The 22,961-nt window shown below is 41.7% G+C and overlaps 1 protein-coding gene across 1 annotated transcript in view; it reads right to left on the reverse strand.

The window, feature by feature from the left end:
- LOC118832682 (testis-expressed protein 11-like) overlaps window positions 1-22,961 on the reverse strand; it is a 53,636-nt gene that overhangs the window by 18,200 nt on the left and 12,475 nt on the right. Inside the window, exons 4-7 of the mRNA XM_036740014.1 lie at window positions 22,046-22,131; window positions 21,458-21,595; window positions 16,487-16,589; window positions 2,270-2,394 (exon numbers count right to left, since the gene is read on the reverse strand). Coding sequence (XP_036595909.1) covers window positions 2,270-2,394; window positions 16,487-16,589; window positions 21,458-21,595; window positions 22,046-22,131 — 452 coding nt within the window. The remainder of the gene's footprint in view (window positions 1-2,269; window positions 2,395-16,486; window positions 16,590-21,457; window positions 21,596-22,045; window positions 22,132-22,961) is intronic.

Genomic DNA, 22,961 nt, shown 5'->3' on the forward strand with positions numbered 1-22,961 from the left:
GAAGATGAAGACACAATTCAGTACCCTGCAAAGAACAGGTCTGAAACCATGACTGCAGCCTCTTTACTCAACAAAATTTGAAATGCCATTTGCAAAGACAACGTTGGGAACAAACAACTGGCCCCCTGACCTGCTCTTTTATGCGAGTCTCTGCTCAATTTCCTGAGGATGGCTTACCCATCCTTCATTCAGCTCATTTGAATTATTACAGCCTTTCTGGGTTTCTTTTGCCCCCTCGAAAATCAGTCTTTCCCAGAACTATAGTTCTATTATGTGCCTATTCCCAATTCTTCTCCTGGCTCCCCTTTGCTTGTTGCATCAATCATACACCTCTAACCTTTTCTTTAAAAGCTCTCTGCTATTCAGCTCCCAATCACAGAATTACCTGTGGTTCCTCCTACTCCCCATTACGCATGCATTATGTACCAGCACATTCTGTACTGGCCTTTTTTCCTAGATCCACATACATTTTCTTATCAACTCTTTAGACACTGGTGAGACATTTATTGAACACCTACTATGTGCAAGGTGCCAGGGATACAGAATAAACAGCAACACATGGTAGCACATGGCAGGCGCCAAAGCGGTACCATGGGAAGTACTGGGTGACTCCCTGACTAGGCACCTCAGTTTGAGGGCCCGTTCTGCCCCTGCTTAGCTGAGGGACCCTGGGAAAGTCGTCTGGTCTCACAACCTGTTTCTTCATCTGTAAAGCTGGAATAACATTACTTGTACTCCTTAACTCATAAAGTTGTTGTGAAAATCAAATGTGTTAATGTACATGAAGTACTGTGTAATCCAAAACTATTTCAAGGAGAAGGGCTTCTGTTGGATTGAGCTGTTGCTAAGTTTAAAGAAGGCTAGAGGTGAATGAAAGGGTAGGATTTAAGGAAGGAGGGAGAAGAGGATGAAAAAGTGAGCAGATACAGAAATATGCATGGTGCATTTGGGATATGAGACAAGGAGCGGACTATATACAGAATTCGAATGAGGTAGGGGATGAAGCTTGACAAATAGGCTAAGACCAGATTGGGGAGGGCCTTGACTGCCAAGCTAAAGGACCTAGATTGAATTCTCTAAACAACAGGGGTCTATTGACGATGTTTCAGTGAGGAAGTGATGGACTGGAGTGGGTTAGGGGCAGAGCCAAGAGGCAGGAGAACTTCTGGTGGTGATGTAGGAATGTACAGGGAAGGGGAGGGGAGGGGAGTGAGGGAAAATGATCTCCCAATCAAGATGCGCAAATAGACTTCTATACAAAGAGGGAATGGGGGTGGGGGGGGGTACTGACACTGGAAGTTCACTCTCTTCTGAACTGGTTAAAGGAAGGAAGAATACACATATACACATACACACACACACACACACACACACACACACACACACGAGAGAAAAGAGAGTGCCAGTGTCCTGGCCTAGGCTGGTGTCAGTGGTGTGAGTCTTATGTGACTCTGCTCTCCCTTCCGAGAAGAGAAAGGAGTCAGAAGTAGAAGATGCCAGGCCTCTGTGTTTCCTGGGTCCAACTGTTAGAGGAGCTGAACAAGCTCACCAAGGATCCCAGACTAAATCCAAGACTTTGTTGAGAGTGATGACAGGGATGAGTCTCCAATGGAGCCAGATGACAGGCATTTGCATTTCACCTTGGAATTTCTTTAAAAGATAGTGTTTCCCCAATTGATAACTGGTCAAAAAAGCCATGAAGAAGTAGGTCTCAAGGGAAGAAATCCAAGCTTTCTATACTCATGTGACTATTGATTGGTGAAATGCAAAATAAAACAATCCTGAGATACCACCTCCCACCCCTCAGATTGGCAAAGCTGACAAAAGAGGAAAACCAAATGCTGGAGGAAAATGGACGCATGAATGCACTGGGAGTAGAGCTGTGAATTCGGTTAGCAATGGCCCCAACTGACTGCACTGAGCATATCCTTTGACCCAGTGAGCCTGTTGCTAGGTTTTGACCCCTAGGAGATCAAAGAAAGAGGCAAAGGACCATGTACAAAAATATTTATAGCAGCTCTTTTTTGTGGTGGAAAAGAATTGCAAAGCGGAGCGGCATTCTGCTACTTTGTACAGAGTAAGTTCTCTAGTTCGTTCATTCACTGATGAAGATACACTAGGCTCTGTGAGAGGAGAGGCCACATCTCATTCCTTTTTATGTGTCCGCCGCCACTTAGCACAGTAAGGAAATGGTTACTGAATGGCAAGATGGCTACACTATTTCTTTCTCAATCTTGGACAGAAAAAATAAAGCAGATATACGTATTACCTGTAAAGCAAACTGGGCTGCTACACTGAGAAAAGTAGTAGGCGAATTTCCTTCTTTAATGTTCCCTTTTTCTTTCACAGCTGGGTTGGCCACAAATTTCTCCAGGGCATCAACTGCCACCAGCGCTAAAATACGACGAGACGGAATAACAATATTTAACAGGTTGACCCAACAGTAAGAGCCTCTTTGTCTACTAATCTATTAGGTTCACTTGAAAACGTTTAATAAATTTTCACAAAACCACATCACACACAAATCACAATTGCCAAAATCCTCCATAATTTTCACCTTAACTGTCAAATATCAAAATTGCTACTGTGTTTTCAATCATTAAAATATAGGCTTCCTTCAACATTTGTTTTTTAATTCAATTTTTATTTTATTTTCAGTTCTTCCCTCTCCTTCCTCCAAATGAGGAAAAAAAATAAAACCCATTACAAATATTTATAGTCATGCAAAACAAATGCCCACATTAGCCATATCCAAGAGAGAAAGAAGAGAGAGAGGAGAAAATATGCCTCCATCTGCACGCTGAGGCCAACAGCTCTCTGTCTGGGAGGAGAAAGCATGTTTTGTCGTGAGTCCTTTGGAATTGTGGCTGATCAGAATGATCTTCTCATTTCTCATTTCACTCTGCATCAGTTCATACAAGTCTTCTCAGGTTTTTCTGAAACCATCCCCTTCGTAATTTCTTACAGCACAATAGTATTCCATCACAATCATAAATCATAACTTATTCAGCCATTTCCCAATTGATGGGCATCCCCTCAGTTTCCAATTCTTTGCCATCGCAAATAACTCTGCTATAAATATGTTTGTACACATGGATCTTTTTCCTCTTTCTTTGATCTCTTTGGTGTATAAGACTAGTAGCAGCAACACCAGGTCAAAGGGTATGCACATTTTAATAGCATAGGGCATATGCTTAAGGGCATAGTTCCAAATTGCTCTCCAGAGTGGTTAGACTAATTCACAGTTTCACCAATAGTGCATTAATGTACCTCTTTTCTCACAGTCCCTCCAGCCTGTAATTTTTCTTTTCTATCATCTTAGCCAATCTGATGGGTGTGAGGTGGTACTTTAGAGTTGCTTTAATTTGCATTTCTCCAATTTTTAATGATTTAGAGCATTTTTTCATATGACTATTGACAGCTTTGAATTCTTCCCCTGAAAACTGACTATTCATACACCTTTGTGATTTATCAATTAGGGAACAGCTTATTCTTGTAAATTTGACTCAGTTTCTTATATATCTTAAAAACAAGACCTTTATCTGAGAAACTTGCTGCATAGACTTTTTCTTGCAATTTCCTACTTTTCTTCTAATTTTAGCTGCATTGGCTTTGTTTGGGCAAAAACTTTTTAATTTTATGATATCAAAATTATCCATTTTAGCTCCTGTGAACCTACGTCTTGTTTGGTCACTAATTCTTCCCCATCCATAGATTTGATAGGCAATTTCTACCATGTTCCACTAGTTTGCTTATGCTTTCACCCTTTATCTAAATCACATACCTATTTGGAGCTTATCTTGGTATTATAGTGTGAGATGTTGCTCTATACCTAGTTTCTGTCAAACTGCTTTTCAGTTTTTCCAACAGTTTTTTTTTTGAATAATGCATTCATGACCCAATAACTGGGATCTTTGGGGTTATTAAACACCAGGTAACTTTGCTCATTTACTTTTGTTGTGTTCCTAATCTGTTCCATTGATCAACCTCTATTTCTTATCTAGTACCAAATTGTTTGGATGATTCCAGCTTTATAGTATAGTTTGAAATCTGGTAGTGCTACACCTCTTTCCTTCCCATTTTTTTTCATTGATTCCTTTGACATCCTTGACCTTTTAGTTCCTACAGATGAATTTTCTTATTTTTCTAGCTCTATGATTCTTTGGTAGTTTGATTGGTGTGGAAGTGAAGAAGTAAATTAATTCAGATAGTTTTGCCATTTTTATTATATTGGCTTCACCTAGCCATGACTGATTAATATTTCTCCAATTGGGGTGTATGAGGTGTTCAGGGAGGACTAGCATCTCTTGTGCAAGGGCTGCTAAGCTCTTTTCAGGGATGCTCATCCACCTTTAGTGTCTACCTTTCACCCAATTCTCACCTGTGGCTCCAAGAAGCTGCAACATGCACAATAGCCACGCCCCAGTAAAACTGTCTCAGCAGATGGGCTGAACCAGATTAAGGTTGACTGACTGGCCTCAAACCGGTAGGTAAGTAAGAGGAATGTCCAGCCCAAGTATGTGAAGACCTCTCTGGATGAAATGGGGGGATGAGAACAATTTGTTCCAAAAGCCAAAGGTGGCTAAAGCAGGCAATGTGGTGCGCCTAGAGTTTGGTCAAACGTTGAAGACATAAAGGTTATCTGCTGCATCCTGGGCCATCACCAATCATCCTGACTTTTGTCTTGCCACTCGACCTTGATGACTATAGGAGGGAGAGTGAGGCTGATGGCTTTGCAACTCTCCTTCACTTAAATTCGATTCACCAATGAGTCAAGACGTCACCTAATGATATCACTGGTCGTCTTCAAAAAAATGAAGGCTGAACAACAAGCAATTTTTCCAATTACTTATGTGTGTCACTATTTGTGTGAAGAGTGTCTTGTAATTGTGTTCATGTAGTTCCTGTGTGTGTCTTGGCAGGCAGACTCCCAAGTATTTCACACTGTCTGTAGTTATTTTAAATGAAATTTCACTTGCTTTCTCTACCTGGTAGGGTTTATTGATAATATACGAAAATGCTGATGATTTGTGTGGCCTTATTTTTGTCCTGCAACTTCGCTGAAGTTGCTCATTGTTTCAACTAGTTTTTTTAGTTGGCTCTCTAAGGTTCTCTAAATAAACCAGCAAATCATCTGCAAAAAAGGAATAGTTTTGTTTCTTCTTTGTCCATACTTATTCCTTCATTTTCTTTTTCTTATTGCGAAAGCTAGCATTTCTAGTACGATAATGAATAGTAATGGTGATAACAGACATCCTTGCTTCATCCTGGATCTTATCGGAAAAGCTTCTAGCTTATTCTCATTACCAATAATGCTTGTTCTTAGTTTTAGATAGCTGAAATTGATACCATTTTAAAGATAGCTCCATCTATTCCTTTGCTTCCTAGTGCTTTTAATATGAATTGGTGTTATATTTTGTTAAAAAGCTTTTTCTGCATCTATTGAAATGATTATATGATTTTTGCTGGTTTTGTTTTTAATATGATCAACTGTACTTATGTTTTCCTAATATTGAACCAGCCTTGCATTCCTGGAATAAATTCAGCCTGGTCATAGTCTATGAACTTTATGATATATTGTTGCAGTCTCCTTGCTAATATTTTATTCAAAATTGTTGAGCAATGGTCATTAAAGAAATTGGTCAATAGGTGTCTTTCTCTGTTTTGACTTTCCCTGATTAAGGCATCAAGACCATATTTGCGTCGTAGAAGAAAGGAAGCAATTTGGTAGCATCCCTTCTTTAACCATTTTTTCAAACCATTTATATTGTATTGTAATTGTTTTTTAAATGTTTGGGAGAATTCATTTGTAAATCTCTCTGGTCCTGAGGTTTTTTTCCTTTGGGAATTCATTTATGGCTTCTTCAATTTCTTTTTCTAAGATAGGATTATTTAAATATTCCATTTCCTATTCTGTCAAAGTGAACAATTTGTATTTTCGTAAATGTTCACATCCATTTCATTTAGATTGTCAATTTTAATGGCATACAATTTAGCAAAAAAGCTCTCAATAATTGCTTTTATTTCAGTCTTCAGAAGAAGAAATCAAAGTTATCCATAGTTATATGAAAAGATGCTCTATCACCTCACACCTATCAGATTGGTTAATATGACAGAAAAGGGAAACGATAAATGTTGCAGGAGATATGGGAAAATTGGGACACTAATGCACTGTTGGTGGAGTTGTGAACTGATCCAATCATTCTGGAGAACAATTTGGAACTATGTCCAAAGGGCTATAAAACCATGCATACCTTTTGACCCAGCAATACCACTACTAGGTTTGTACCCCAAAGAGATCAAAGAAAAGGGAAAAGGACTTATTTGTCCAAAATATTTATAGCAGTTTTTTTTGTGGTGGCAAAGAATTGGAAATTGAGAGAATGGCTGAACAAGTTGTGGCATATGATTGTAATGGAATACTATTGCGCTATAAGAAATAATGAGCAGGATTTCAGAAAAACCTGGAAAGACTTATATGAACTGACGCTGAGTGAAGTGAGCAGAACTAGAACATTGTACACAGTAACAGCAATACTGTATGATGATCAACTGTTAATGACTTAGCTCTTCTCAGCAATACAACTACCCAAGACAATTCCAAAAGACTCAGGACGGAAAATGCTCTCCACCTCCAGAGAGAGAACTGCTAGAGTCTGAATGCAGATGGAAACATACTAGTTTTCCACTTTATTTTTTGTGGGTTTTTTTTGACATGACTAATATGGAAGTATGTTTTGCTTGACTCTATCAGATTGCTTACAATCTCAGGCTTGGGAATGGGTGTGGGAGAATCTGGAACTCAGCATTTTAAAAAAACGAATGTTAAAAATTGTTTTTTCGTGTAATTGGGAAAAAACCAAAATATTCAAAAAATAATTGCTTTTATTTCTTCTACATTGGTTGTAAATTCATCTTTTTGATTGTTATAAATGTTTGATTGGTTGCAAATTTCATCTTAACAATGGTACTTTGGTTTTACTTCTTTTTCTTAGTCAAATTAGATAATGACTTATCTATTTTATTCCCACCCACCCCCCAAAAAACCCAGCTCCTAGTTTATCAATTCAATGATTTGTTTATACTTTCAATTTTATTAATCTCTCCTTTGATTTTCAGGATTCTTATTTTGATGTTTAATTGGGGGTTTAAAATTTGTTAGTTTTCTAGTTTTGTTTTGCTTTTTAGTTGCATGCTGTAACAATAATGCTACTGCCGCTACTGTGGCTGTATTAAGACCAGTGACACCAGCACACAGGAGAGCTGCTAGCACAGATTCTTTGATCAGCTTTTCTAAGAAAAGCAACTTTAAGGGGCTTACAATCTAACCTTTAATTAAACATTCATATGTCATTCACTTAGTTCAGGGGAAAAAGTCAGCACCCTGAACTTCAGAGAAAACACAAACAGAAATTATATAAATAGAGCAAAATAGTGCAAATCAGCAGAAAGGCTTCTAGTTGTCTGTCTAAGACATTACATACATAGTTACTAGAGAGGGAAGCATCCAACATCTGGGTTTTTCAAAGTTGGGGGTGGGGGGGGTCCTTAATGGCTACCCATAGTCTTGTGTGGTCAAATCACACAACACTCTTCCAGTGAGTGAGCCCCAAGCAAAATACTAACCTTAGAGTATATATACGCTTCTTCAGAGTCAGAGGGCATCAAACCCATGTGACCTAAGCCTTCCTGTGACTTAAGCAGGTCATCAAAGACTCCCGATTCAACCAAAGACTCTTGATTGAAACAAAGGCAAGACTCAAAGGCACTTGACTGCCTTAGTGCTGAGAAGCACTTCAAAACAAAAGACAACAAAAAATCCCACTTTACTTGCCATTACACGTACCCGATTTGTTGAGCTCCTCTTATCTCTCTATCTATCTCTTATCTCTTATCTCTAGTTCCCCCAAATTATTGCTTTGGCTGCATCCCACAAATTTTGGTATGTTGCGTCATGTGTCATTATCTTTAATGAAATTGATTGTTTCTATAATTTGTTCTTTGATTCGTGTATTCTTTAGCATTATTTTGTTACCAATTAATTTTTAATCTTTGCTTCAAAAGCCCTTTATTGAATGTAATTTTTACTGTATCAAGGTCAGCTAAAGGTGCATTTAATATTTCTGCTTTGCTGCAATTGTTTGATTGTTTCTCCCCAATAATCCAATTTAATTCAATAATCTCTAGAGATCTAGTCATTAACTTCTTTCTTATTTATCAGCACCGATTGAAAAAATCCCAAAATGTGTAATGTGTAACGCCTCCATGAAAGGGGGGGTTGAGGATGTCCTCTCCTATCTCTTCGAGTCCCATTTGATCTTTATAATTTTGTAATGTTTACTTTTGATCTTGGTGTATAGTTCTTTCTGTTTACATTGTCGTAGTTTGTATACCTACAGTACAATACTTCCAAGTTATTTTCTTGGTTCTGCTCGCTTCCTTCTGCAGAAGTTCATATAAATCTTTCTATCCTACTCTGTATTCGTCCCAGACATCATTTCTTATAGCACAGTAATATTCCATTACATTCATGTTCCACAATTTGTTTAGCCATTCCCCAGTCGACAGGCATCTACTTTATTTCTAATTCTGATCTATCACAAAAAGTACTACTATAAACTTTCTTTTTATTGGTGGCTTCCTTGGGGCATGTAAGCCCAATAATGGAATCTCTGGGTAAAAGGGTATGGACATTTTAGTCACTTGATTTGCACAATTCCAAGTTGCTTTCCAAAATGGTTGCACCATTTCACAGTTCCACCAACAACACATTAGCCTGCTTCTTCTTCAACAACACCTCCAACATTGACTATTGCCGTTTTTGCTAAAGTGCAGAGCATAAAGTGAAACCTCAGGGTTCTTTAATTTTCCCTTATCTTACTATTGGGGATTTGGGGCATTCTTTCATGTGGTTGTGAATACTTTGCAATTCTTTTGAGAACTGTTTGTTCAAATCCTTTGACCATTTATCTACTGGGAAATAGCTATTAGTATTATGTATATTTATTACTTATTTATGTATCTCGGCTACCAAACCCTTATCTATTGGCCTGCTGGAAGGCTCTGTGCAGGCTGACAGCACCTGAACTGTCAGCTCCCTTTTGGTCTGGGATGTTGCACTCTGCTCCCAGGATCAAAGACACATAGCCACAGTTTGCTTCCTGGAACATTTCCCTAGGACTGGAGCTCATGACCACTCTTCTCCACTCTGGATCTACAACTCAGCACTGGGTGGTGGGCAATAGAGCTGCCATATGGCACCCGTTCCTACACCCAGTGCTTGTTCAGGAATCTCCTATGATGTTTCTCTAGTGCCCCATCTCGGCCCTCTCTCAGTCTCTGGGTCCTGAAACGCCGCCCTCTGAAACTCCGAGCTCCTAGGCAGACCCCCTACTCCAGTGTATGCAGACTTCTCTGTCCATCTTCCTAACCTGTCCTGGGCTGGAAAAATGACTCACTGTGACTTCTGTCCATTTTCTCTATCTGTCCAACACATGGGCTGATGAAGCAGCTCTTTGGCTCATCCCATCCAACTGCATGTCAGGGTCTGGACAATAGGAATTCTTTATTCATTTAGTTCTTCCCATGTCTATTACCGTGATTGTGAATCACATTTTGTAGGCTCTTTAATATTTTGGGGATTGATGTGATTAGCAGACAGAGCATGTGGAAGGCCTCACCCCTTCTTGGCTTGAACTCTGTCCTCCATGACAATGGTGAATACTTTTGGTGAGCATGTACCTCTTTCACCTTATGATAAGAGAGTTGAACAAACTCACCACTATTGTTTTGTCTTTTAAGGGATCTCATACGATTCTAATGTACGCATGGGAGAGCTTTTAAGGCTGTGTTTTGCTTTACCAAATCACATACCATTTTTAAAGTCAACAAACAGAGATAGTAGAATCTCGTATTCTTGACTGTTCAGTTGATTGTGTGAGTGTAAAAGTATAGTCTTGCCAATCCTGCCTGTTCCCTTCTTGCACCTCCATCTCGGATACCCTCTATGCATGTGTAAGTTCTCATAAATATTTTGCACAGTTGGGAAATAAGAGCTATTAGTTTTTAGTTATTGATAGTTTCTGCTCAGTTGCCTTTTCTGGGTAATGATAATGCCCAAGATTTTTTTCGTACACTTTTGGTGCCTTCTCATCCCCCAAAGCCCTCAAAATTGGGTTGCATCCAGCACGGACCTCTTCTAATCCAGCTGACTTTCCCATCTCTGTTTTCTTCAATGCCATTTCCATTTCCTTAGGTAATACATAAAGGACTATGAGGTTAGAATTAGTGTCCGGTTAATGTTATATCTTTCATAGTAAAAACCACTTAAACCTCTTAGTATATAAACCTTTAGATTTCTTTTCCATTTTGTCAACTGTTTGCTTCTCTCCTTCTAGCTTCATCCATAAATGTCCTTGGGGGGCATAAGATCGCAAACATAGAGACAGACACAGGAAGGACCGCAACAGCCATCTAGCCTAGACAACTGAGGCCTAGGGGGGTTAAATGACTTGGACAAAGTCAAACAGATACCACACACCAGAGGTAGAAACTGAAGACAGAGCTTCTAATTAGACAGTGGCTGCTCTTCCCACTACACCCGGCCGATTTGGGTGAGTTTCTCACCAAGCTTTCTCTAAATTGTTCTCCCTCCAGTGCTTCTCACTCTATTAGTCATAGTCTCCCACCCTGTTCTCTATAGAGAAGCTTTTATAAAAGAGTCTTGCTCCTGGCAGTCATCACTCGTTGTTTGGCAAGATCAAATACTTGTTGGCTGAGGTACTAAGTTCTCTTGGTCTCTCATTATGGCAACATCTTTAGGAAATGATTATAGTCTATATTCATATCCATTCCCTCCATCCACCAACAGGTATCTAGAAGCTGTTACAATAGATCAGGATGGACCTACCTCAGTTGGGGGTTTTTCTCATTTGTGATTCTTCCTTATACTTTTATGCTAACTTACATATTTACTCAAAGAAATCGGTGGTCTAACAATATGCTGGGAAATTACTTCCCCATCAGTATCCAGTTGTTTCCTGTCTGTGGGGACGTAACTGATTGCTTTTGCTGTCATTTTATTTGATATTCACCATGTCTCACACCTCCTGATTCTTTTCTTGAAGAAAGTTTCATACATAGATGTGAGGCTTCTGCGTAATCTACAAGCCTTTGGTCTCTTCCATTTTCACACCAGCCAATGCTTTTTGGTTCCCTCCTTTATGCCTAGGACATTAGTTTTTGACAGAGAGGTTCAATGAGATAAAACCAAAAAAGCAAAGCATCCAAAATAAAAAATTAAATTGGAAGAAAAAAAACTTTGCTATAATCTGACATTATATGTCACATATGACATATAAAATCCCTAAGCAATTGAGACAAATTTGAAGAGTAAGATCCATTTCCCAATGGATGAACGGTCAAAGGATACTGAACAAGTTTTCAAAAGAAAGCAGTCAATAGCCACCTGAAAAATTATTAAAGCACTTTAGGAATCAGAGAAATGCACATCAAATGTACATTAAAACAATTCTGAGGTAATATGGCAGACTCCTTAAAAAAATCAAATTCAAAGTTGGCAGGACTGTGAAGAACAGGTGCTGGTGGAATTGTTTTGAAAAGCAAAATAACAATATAAGGACTTCAAAATGTGAGCACCATTTGACTCAGTGGTTCCACTATTAAAATTATAGTGACAACCCTAAGGATGTTATTAAAAGAAAAAAGACCTAGCCATACCAAAATATTTAGAGCCCCTTTATTTGTGAGGGCAAAAACTGGAAACAATTTAAATCCAAAGACTGAAGACCGGCTGAACAAATGTTGGCACATGAAGGTAAGAGAGCAGAGTGAAATGAAGTAACAATCATCTATGAAGTATTTAATAGACTGATGAACACGCTGAGCAGGACTACGTAAAACAACAGCGACAGAGCTTTTACAAACACAAAGAAGATGATCAGAAGGGGACACACAAAACAGAGAGCACCAGCTTATGGTTTAATGGAAGCTCACTTGAACATTTTTATCTGAATGTTAGAATACAATTTTGTTACTGTTAGTAGTTTAAATTTTAAAAAAACTTGAAATAACTTAGAGTTTGAAGTTTTATCTGGAACTTTGTTACTCATTTCCTTAATTTACTTGGGTAATGGTATTTTTTGAAATTGCTATGGAGGAAGCATGGAGTAACAATGGATAGAATCCTGGACTTGGAGCCAAGAAAATCGGATTTCAACTCCCCTTAGCCACTTACCAGCTGCATGACCCTGGGCAAGTCACTTACCCTATCGATGCCTCTGTTTACTCTGAAGAGTTTGGATTTAATGACCTCTAAGGTCCCTTCTATCTCCACATCAATGATCCAGGATCTTATAAAGAAAAAGAAACTATTCTATAGCTCCAAGGAAAGAGATGCTGGCAAACAGATGGGTTCTTCTGGTCAAGATCACTGCCTGAACAGAGGGAGAGTACCTGGCTCCCACATACCCAGAGTGTCAAAAACCTGATATTTGTATCAGACTGAACAATGACCAAGAAATCCAACGGGAAACTAGAGGGTCTTCTTCTAATCCAGAATGGCAAAAATATCAGCCAGAAGCCCACAGGCTGTGAACAAAGCCAGTGCCATAGATCAGGCAAATGAGCCAGCACCCTCTGAGCACAACCAGATAGATATGTGTAGCCTAAAAGACCATGTGTCTGGGATTGGCAAGGGTTGGGGAGGGTCCTGAAAAGCCCCAGTGAGATCAGAAAGCCCTAGGGTAGGGACCTTGGAAGCACCTGTTCAGACTTAGATGACAGCACAGGACCAGGGGTTTACAGGACCCTAGTACCCCATCCAGAGATACCAGCCCGGGCCTGAAGATCCAGCACTCTGAAAGCCAAAGATCCAGGTGGGACTGATGCCAGCAGCTAGCACAAGAATACAGAGCCCAAGCAGGGCCAACTACCCTACTCCAAAGTGCAACATTGGGCAGAGCTTGGACCTGGCACAAAGCCCCAATTCAGGAACTAAAGTTGGAAAGATATGAGTAAACCAAAGAAAACCACAAATGGTATTGAAAATTATCATAGACACAGAGACCTTCAAAAAGAAGGGGTAACTCCAGAATAACTGCAAGCAGTGACTCAAAATGGAAAAAAAATGAGTTTTTCACAAGGACTACATGAAAACCTAAAAGAAATGAAGCGATGAAATAACAGCTCTGGACAAAACACTAAAAAGCTTTGCTTTAAAATCCAATTAACAAATTTCCTAAAAAACTAGATAGGGTGAAGGGAAGGAAATAAACAATTATAAAGTGTCTACGATGTGCCAATCATTGTACTAAGTGCTTTACAAATATCGACCCATTTAATCCTCACAATAACCTTTTGAAGTAGGTGCTGTTATTTTCCCCATTTTACAATGGGGGAAACTGAGGCAGGCATTCAGGCATTTAGTATTAAGTGACTGGCCCAGGGTCACACAGCTAAGAAGTGTTTGGGGCCTCATTAGAACTCAGGAACCCCCAAAGGAAAAGTCCTAGGAATGTCACAGCCAAAATCCAGAGCTCCCAAAACAAAGAAAAAGTACAATACGCATCCAGAAAGAAGCAGTTCAAACACCAAGGAACCACAGTCAAGATCACCGAAGACCTGGCGACTTCCGCTAAAAGAGAGGTTTCAAACATTTCTGATGAAAAGGCCAGAACTGAGCAGGAACTCTGAAATACAAATAGAAGATTCAAGAGAAATCTTGAAAGGAAAATCCGAGCAAATGGAAGGGGCTGGATGATGATGGAGGACTAACATTCTAGGAGGGGAAGAAGAAAGAAGTGTCCCTTTAGGTTTGGAGCGTTCAAAGGCTGAATTATAAGAAGAGAGGTCCTGAGGCTAGACTGGTTCTGTTCTGGAAGTCTGAAGAGGGCAAAGAGAAGGGAGAGTGAAAGAAGGCATTTGCTTGTGTAGAAAGGAGGAAGAAGGGAGTCGAACTTGCTATTTTTCCTAAGTGGCGTGTGTGAGAAGAAGAATGTACAAACATGGAGAAAAGGGTGGGAGAGGAAGCAAGCATCACAGGAACCTCATTCTAATCTGCAATGGACAAAGGTTCCAAAGCGTGCAGGCGCACACACGTGTGCACACACACAATCTGATGTAGAAACATACCAAACTCAAAAAGGAAATAAGGAAGGACAGGGAGGGGTGAGAGGGTTAAAAAACAAGATAATACTGGGAGTGAAATCTGAAGCAAGAATTAAAGAGCAAAAAAGAAAAGAACTAGAGTCTAAGGGGAAAACTTACCAGTTGGGAAATGGATGAAGAGAACGAAATATTATTGTGCCAGAAGAAATGATGAATGAGAATGATTTCAGAGAATTTATAACATTGCAAAGAAAAACAACTCAGAAAGCCTTCAGAATTCTGATCAGCGCCATGACTGAGCATGACTCCAAAGGGCCCATGATGGGGTAGGTTCTTCTCTTCCTGTCAGAGAGGTGACGGACTCAGCATGCACAAAGAGCCAGCCCTTCTCACACAGCTCACTGTGGGGATTCCTTTTGCTTGGCTACGCTTATCTGTCACAAGGGCTCTCTTTTTTTTCTTCCTCTCAGCTTTTAAATGGGGATGGGGGAGAGAATGGGGGCAGAGGGAAAATTAGCATTAGCGGTACCCCTAAAAAAAGAGGCATTGGAATATTGTTTAAATGCATAGCAGGGAAGAGCAAGAAGCTAAAGAAGAAATCCCAGACAAGGACAGTTTTGAAAGTAATATGTGGAATTACTGTGTGTGTGTGTATATATATATATATTTTAAAGCAATCGGTATGAAATAGAGATGTACAATTTCATAGGCAGCCCTCCTTTTGTATTACACTCTATAAATGGAAATGTTCTCTTTTTTGGTGTTTAGGTTGAGAAAAAAAGTTTAAAAAAAAACCAGAAAGAAGGACCCAATCTCTATACTGATGGTACAAGCCATCAGTGCATCTTTGAAAGAAAGAGGAAGAAAAAAGCTGGCAGTTTAGAACATTGAAACTGAACCAAATGCAGATTCGGTTTATTGGTATGTGACATCTCATCATGAAAAAGAGACGATGGAGAAAGGAAAGCTGAGAAAGCGCCCAATTTCCCTTCCCATCATGAGACACTGGCATTGGTTACTGAGGGATAAAGAAACATGCTGAGCAATACAAGGGATTGTGTTTACAAAGTTAAATGCTGTTTTACTTGAATGTTCAAAAGGAGGGAGGGAGACCTCAGTGATTTTCCCCTTAGAGAGGACTGATCTCAGCTTACCCTGGATGCCAGTAAATTCTACTCAGAGCACAGCACTAATAACCAGAGCTAATAATAGTTACAAAGCACTTTCCACACCCCCTTGTTCATCTACTTTTTATAACAATAATAATGGTAGTGCACACTTACATAGTTTTAAGGTTTCAACCCTATGAGGTAGGTGCTATAATCTTACATTTTACAGATGAGAAATCTGAAGCAGGCAGAGGTTAAGTGACTTGTCCAAGGTCACACAGCTGGTAAAGCGTCTGAGGCAGGCTTCAAACTTAGGTCTTTCTGTGTCTAGTCTTCCAAGTCTGCTGTTCCACCCACTGCACTACTTAGCCCCTACCAGTGCTATTACGATTGTTGCCACTTCACAGATGAGAAAGTTAAACTTAACAAACTTAAATGACACACCCAAGGTCACCTAATCAAAGAATCCCACAAGCCTGTGGGCCAGACAGGGCACTGTGCTCAGCACTGAGAATACAAAAAAAAGCAAAACTAAGGCCTGCCCTCTTGGAGCTCACTCTCTAATGGATTTACAATGATTCACAACCTTTGTTAAAACAGATTGAAACCGAGGTCTCCATTCCAAGGCCCTGCTTCCCACCCTGTCCAATGACATCTCCACAAGGCACAGCCTCCCTTCCCAGTCCCAGACATTTTGACTGGGGTTTGGGGTGGGGGGAGTGTGCCACCCTGGGGGTCTACACTCCTAAGACCACAAGTCCCATATTCCCCCTGGTGAGCTTCTAACAGCCAGGAGAAACACAGAACTCAAAACAGGGGCATCCCCCTAATCTTGGGCTCACAGTGCCAGTAAGAAAAGTGGGCCCAAACCAAGAGAACACTAAGACTGAGAAAGCACACATGGAAAGCCACACTCGTGTGACCAAGGTAAGTCACACTTCCTCTGATAATTCAGGCCCCAGTGATCTATTTTCATAACGTATTCCCACTGCTCCCAGCTGGACACAATATGTCTGCCCGTCAGCACAAGCTGCCTAGCAGGGCTTCCTGGGCCTGCTCCTCTCCATAGCTGGCCTCTCAACTTTCGGGGCTAGTTTCATCTGGAACCTACTGTCAGAGATCACACTCCTTGAAGCTGCAACCCCTCATCTCCTCTGTTTTCTTCCCTTACTTTCTGTGATGAAACCATCTAGATGCCCCCCCACCCCTGGTTCCATTGGCCACATCGAGCTCAGGAACAGCTCCCCTACCTTCTTCAGTATTGCCTCTTGAGACCGCAACCTTGAACATGACAAACTGGGTGAAAATGTTGGCAGCGTCACATCTTGCGGCTTCTTTTACAGCCTCGTTGGCCTGGGAAGAGAAAAACGAGCTCTGTTGGTTGCCGAAGTTGAAGTCGAGGTAAGGGAGTCCCAAGGCCTGGTGGGACTCTCTCAGTAATATCACTGAGCTACCCCAATGAAGCTTTAGTTTCTAATCATCAATACCACTTTATGTTTTTACACCAGTAACTCCCCTCCTCCCTTCCCCTCCCAGCCACCTCCTTCTTGTGTACCCAAACTGAGCATCCTGGCAGTGCCTAACAAATAATTCTACTGCCTTGGCCTCTCAGGCAGTCCTCTGAGCTCAGCCTTGGCCAGACCTCTGTTAATTTCGTCTTGGTAGTAAAGGCCCCAATGTACGCCCCAATCTCAAAGTCACACCAGTTTGGGGCACCTACATCTTCTAGCTAACTGAATGGGAAGCAACATGCCACAGGGGCATGAGCCCCAATTCTGCCACTTAACACTCACAGGACTTTAGACACGCTCTCTCCTTGGGGGCCTCTTTGGGGATGCCAAGCCTCTTACTCCCTACTTCCCAGAGTTGTAAAGAAATCATGCTATAAACCTCAAAGAGTCGCGGAAATATGAGCTCTAAGGAAGAAGTGATTTGTTGCTGAGGTTGAGGTTGCCCCATGTGGCTGTTGTCTTGCCCAGATCAGTCTCTATGACAGAAATGGGGGGGGGTTGGGGGGGGCAGGGCAATTGAGGTTAAGTGACTTGCCCAAGGTCACACAGCTAGTACATGTGTCAACTGTCTGAGGCTGGATTTGAACTGAGGTCTTCCTGACTCCAGGGCCAGTGCTCTACTCACTGTGCCACCTAGCTGCCCCAACAGAAATGTTTTAAGTCAAAAAATTCAACTATCAAACTTAAAAGAGGCCAGAGAAAAGCAGGCGCCCAGAGGGCCCAGGAACTTGACTTGGCCCTATTTGGGGATGATCTACTATAAGTTGTCTCATGTGATTCTCCCCTCACACCCCTACCCCTTCTACTTGTGGTTTAAAGTCACTTGAATCCGACTCTTCTTCTTCCTCCACTAACCCTTTTCTCTGTGTCTTTTCTTGGCTATTACGTGGCTTATGATGCTGCTCACCAACTAGCCCTCTTTAAAAGTGAGCTGTTCATTCCAGTGACCCTGGACTTTCCTGAGCTTCCTCCTGCCTCTCTGACCAACTCCTTTTCATTCTCTTCCCCCTAACAGTTGGTATCTCCCAAGATTCCATTTTTGCCTCTTTTTTCTTGCACTCTTCCAGGGGAGCTCAGTCTCCACCCCACCATGTAAGCTTTCCCCACAGCTTCAACTCTCCATTTTATCTTTATGGCTCTAGCCTTCATCCCAGGATTTCCAGAATGGCTCCTTCTAGCATAATCTCACATCACCTCAAATTTAACAGGCATAATGATAGAATGGAAAGAACTCAGAAGCAGCCCAATGAAGGCAATAAGCATGAGTGCCAGACACTGTGTTGAGTACTGGGCTAGAAATACAAGCAAAAAGAAAGACAGTCCAAGAACCAGTATCCCAAGTCCATGAGCCATGAACTGCAACTGGATTTATTACAAGAGAAATGACCGTGCACGTGGAACCTCCATGCTCCCCACATTCATCGGCTCTCTCCATTTTTGAAATCCTCCAGATCCTTCAAGTCCTAGTTCAGTTTCTCTTGCCTGCCTATAATGCCCTCTGAATTCCACTGAACTTAAGAGTCTGTGCTCCATATACTGTCTTCAAGGTTTCTCTCATTATTTCTGGTAATGAAATCCTCTCTCCAGATGAAGACTAATAGGCGTAGACTGTGTCTTCAAGCTCTCCTGTATCTGGCCAATAAGAGAAGCAGACCACAATGGGAAACACGTGGAAGTGGGAATGGATGCGAAAATGATGGGAAAGTGGAGTGGTGAGACAAAAGGCTTCATGGGAGGGTGCAGGAGGCCTCCTCACTTCTCAGCCTTCCTGGCCTCTCTGCGACTTTAAATAGCAGTCTAAAGAATCAGGACTTAAACTATTGATCAGACGATGAAAGGGGAATTTTAGGCAGGTTCATATGGATTGACTAGAAGAGGCTCCCAGGCCCAGTGTGGGACCTCAAGCAAATCACCTGACTTTCCTGAGCCTCAGTCTCTTCGTCTATGAAACAGGGAGGCTAGCTAGGCTGACCTTTTAGGTCCTCTCCAACGCTCACGTTCTAGAATGGGCAGCATTCGATAATATCATTACGATGATAGCAATGACAATCAGTTTACAGAACACATCCTAGGTACATTGTCTCCTTTGGTCCTCACAACCACCACAAACATCCCTGTTTTACAGATAAAGAAATGTAGTGATTTGACTCGATGCTGGGAAGCTCCTAAGATTTGTACCATCACGTGTACTACATCATGTGTTCAGAAATGAGCCTTCATCTCATGGCTTCCTAAGTCTCGATTCTGTGTTGTTTCTACAGTCGAGTGAGTGAAAATGGCTGTCCCCTGTCCTCCACAACTGCACAAAAGCACCTCCAGCCAGTCAGGCAAGGCCAGAAGCTACATCGCCACCTAGTGGCCAGAGCACGATGCTGGCTACTTTTAGGAAAAATGGTCAATTCATTTTCAGCTCTACTAGAAAGGGGTAAGATCTTTGGGACCATAGAAAACAAGTGCAGTCACATGTTAAAGCTTGTCTACTGAGGGCTGTATAAAAATCCCAGAAATGCTGAGGTTGCAGGAGCTGCTGAAATAAGGCACAATGGTTTCCAATTCCTGGCTGTTTGCATTTCACTCATCTGGAGCACTGGTAGCCCACGTACCTAAGGAGAACTAATGATGGATGACCTTTAAGGCCAATCAGCCCCCAAAGTCATTATGTACCTCTCAAATCTGATGAAGGCTTTGCTCTGGCGCTGGGGCTCAGATCTGGACTCAGACACTTACAAGCTACAGGTCCCTGGGCAAATCATTTAACCTCCGTCTGCCTCAGTCTCTTCATCTGTACACTGAGGGTCAAACTCAATGGCTACTAAGGCCCCTTCCAGCTCTAAACTTACAATCTGCTATTATTTCCAGCACAACCTCTAGGGTCAAGGTGCCATCAAATTCATCCTAGACTTTTTGAGCCAGAAGAGAGCTCAGACATTATCTAAGCTACATAGGCCCAGAAAGAGGAAAGGACTTGGCCAAGATGATACAGATAGTAAGCAGAAAAGGCAGGCTACAAGCTCAGGTTCTCACACTCCAAACCCAACTCTGCCACAGTATATTCCGCACCCATTGCCCCAGTAATTCCAACAACGTACTGATTAGCCTGTCAACCCACGGGATATCATCAATTCCCCTTCAGTGTGGCCTCCAACACTATGGAGGACTCCAAAGTTGAAGGGGATTCTTTCTGCAAGAGCTTCCCAAGGAGAACAAGTTTTCCTAATACGCTTCACATTAGGGCTTAAAAAAGGACCTCTTGGGCAGGCTGCTAAAGTCTATGAACCCTTCTTGGAAGAATGTGCTTAGATGTATAAAATCAAATGCAGAAGATTACAAAAAAAACCCCAATGCTAGTGAGATGCGTACACCAAAAGATTTTTGGGTGTCACATTTGATATTACAGGGGGTCGTCCCTATAACGTATCCATAAACCCCAACCCTTAGGGTTCACGAACTGCAAGTTAAGAACTCCTGGCTAAAGATAGAGAAAAGCAAGGCTATGGCTTCAGCTAGGGATGGAAGAGGCAAAGCACTTACCTTTCAGGCCTCAATTCCCTTTGCTGTAAAATGAGAGGCTGAAATAAGTGACTTCTAAGACCCGAGGGCCTATGATCAGAGGAGTCAGAGCTAGAAGGAACCTCAGAAGTCTCCTTTTACAAAGAGAAAACTTGAGGCCTAGTGAGGGGAAGTGACTTATCCTAGGTCACACTGCTAGATAGTTGGAGAGCCAGAATAAGAGCCCAAATCTGCTGATACTCAGTTCCACTATATCATGCTGCTTCTCCTAAGTCTGCACTCAAAACTTCGTCTCCTTTCCTTCCAAATATAAAGGGAAATAAGCCTTTTCTTTGGAGAAGACAAACACAATAATAAGGCATCGAAACGAGGGGCCGGCCCCTGAGGAAACACTGCTCACCCACGTCAGCACCCCCTGAGGGGTTCACTCGGGACTGAATGGTGAGGATAGGCGCCTTTCCATCTCTACAGCTGAAGCAGGGATGACCCACACCCACCACAGATCTCTCTGAACTGTCCTGCCAGATATGTGGAAACACTCAATCTGTGCTCAACTGTGGAAGGGAATAATGTTTCCCAAAGTGCTGCGATGATTCCAGCCAGGTATTACCCAACACTGTGTGCAGTAGAAATGCTTCTAGCTTTAGGTCATCAGCCATTTCTTTCACCTTCTAAAAGTTATCCCTGCTGAGAAGTCACTTCACGGTCATGGCAAAGACTGCTAGAAAGGCAGAAGCAATCAGCCCAGAAGGTTAAAGAACAGGACACTTACCTGAGCGTTTTCTTCCTTTACACGCTTGCTAAAAAGCAATGTTAGCCTTCAATCTGCAACAGATTTCAAGGGTAACACTGCAGGTAGCTGCTAATCATGACCTTTCACATCACCAACAAGACTTTTACTTGTCAGTTCCAAAAATGAGAAGGCCCTCCTCTTCCCTCTCCCATTCTAGTTAGCAGTTCTGGTAAAGCAGGAACAAAAGAGCCCAGCAGGGCTTTGTCCTACAGTTCTGGACAATCTGCCTGCCTCGCTCTGGATGACCCCCCCTCAGCCTCGCACAAAGTTTGAGACTTGGGTTAGCCCTCACTAAGCCATGAATGGTCAACGACTACCAAGAAGACACAGAGAATACTGTCCTTGCCAGCCACCCTCAACTCTCTGCCCATGTTTGCTGCCTCCCCACAATACAGAAACCAAAGGACCTTTTCCAGCTCCTTCAGATGAATATAGCAGGAAGCTCGATTCCTCTGTAGTTTGGCAAAGTCCGAATCCATCCGCCCAGATGGATAGAAACTCAAGGAATAATCATACCAATGCAGGGCCTCAGAGTAATTCTGTGCCTGAGGGTTGAGAAGAAACAAGAAGAATACGCGTCAGAGGTAGGCAACTTTTTTATGCCTAAGAAATCAATACAATTACAATACTAAAAGTAATGGGGGTAAACTTTAGAAAGATATTCCTTTTTTTTCCAGGCCACAAGACATTTCATAATGACTGCTCTCCTTCAAGTGAGCCCAGTTTTAAGAGGTTTAAAGACTAAATGTCATGGTTTATACTCAGCCCTGGTCAGCACACTTGGGACAGGGTAGCATCACTAAAAGCTTTTGAACAGGGGAGTGATTTGATGATTAGAAATATTACTTTGGGAGCCTTTGAAGAAATGGATTAGAGAAGGAAGAGGTTCTGGGGATAGGGAGACCATTTAGCACATTGAAAGTTTGTGATGGCCTGTCTGACCTGAGGAAAAGGAAAGGAAGGAGTAATATAGGAAAGAAGAAAGATTTCCAAACCTCAAAATTTTGGGCAGCTTGGTCCCAGAGAATGTTGTGCAGCCAGCTTAATATTTTGGGGGGCAGCTCTTTTCCTGCACGATGAGCTGAGAAAAAAACAAAGTGCTCATAAACAGAAATCTACAACTCTCGTGTCAATCAAGCAGGGATTGAAAACAACCACATTCCGAATGCCTCTCCTCAGCATCCATATTACAAAAGCTTTCAAAATCAGGTGCTACAATCAGAATTGATGAGACACCTCCTCCATCGATCTGTGACAGTTGCCCTTCATCAGTCTCTTTTAACCCATTTTCTAGGCTCCAAATCAGATCATTTCTTGGCAAGGTAATATACGGTTGTGAATGAGCCAACAGCAATGCCAGAAATCATTAATAAGAAAGAGCATTTCTAGCATAATGTGCTAAGGAGATCAGGTCAAGTTCACAATACAGGCCAATTATGCCTCAGAGCACTCATAAAGTACTTTAAGACCAGGTTTACACAGAAGCTTGATCAGTTTAAACCCCATGACTCACAGACAAGTATGTTTGGTCTAGAAATTTACAAGGTTCCAAGACATTAGCCTATTAAGGAACCATTGACACCACAATAAGCATGCTAGCTGAAGGCGGAATTTGATACAAACACATGCCCTGTCCTCTCCTTCTGCCGTTTTTGAAAAAGGAGAGCCTGTGTCAAAGTCTGCATTAGAGCTCCCGAGAGAGCCCAACTCCTAGGCCAGTCATCAAACATGAGTCTGGCCCTGGAGACAGTTAGTCCTAAATACTAGCCAGGAGTCAGAAGCTACCTGCTATGTTACCTACAAATGTTCCTATCCCAAGAAGCATGTGGCCACCATGGGATAGGGCAGGGTGCAGAGATACAAGTCACAAAACCTGGCTTCAAGCACCGGCCCTACCATTTACTCTGTCAC

Source organism: Trichosurus vulpecula, chromosome X (genome assembly GCF_011100635.1).
Source record: "Trichosurus vulpecula isolate mTriVul1 chromosome X, mTriVul1.pri, whole genome shotgun sequence".
NCBI lineage: Eukaryota > Metazoa > Chordata > Mammalia > Diprotodontia > Phalangeridae > Trichosurus > Trichosurus vulpecula.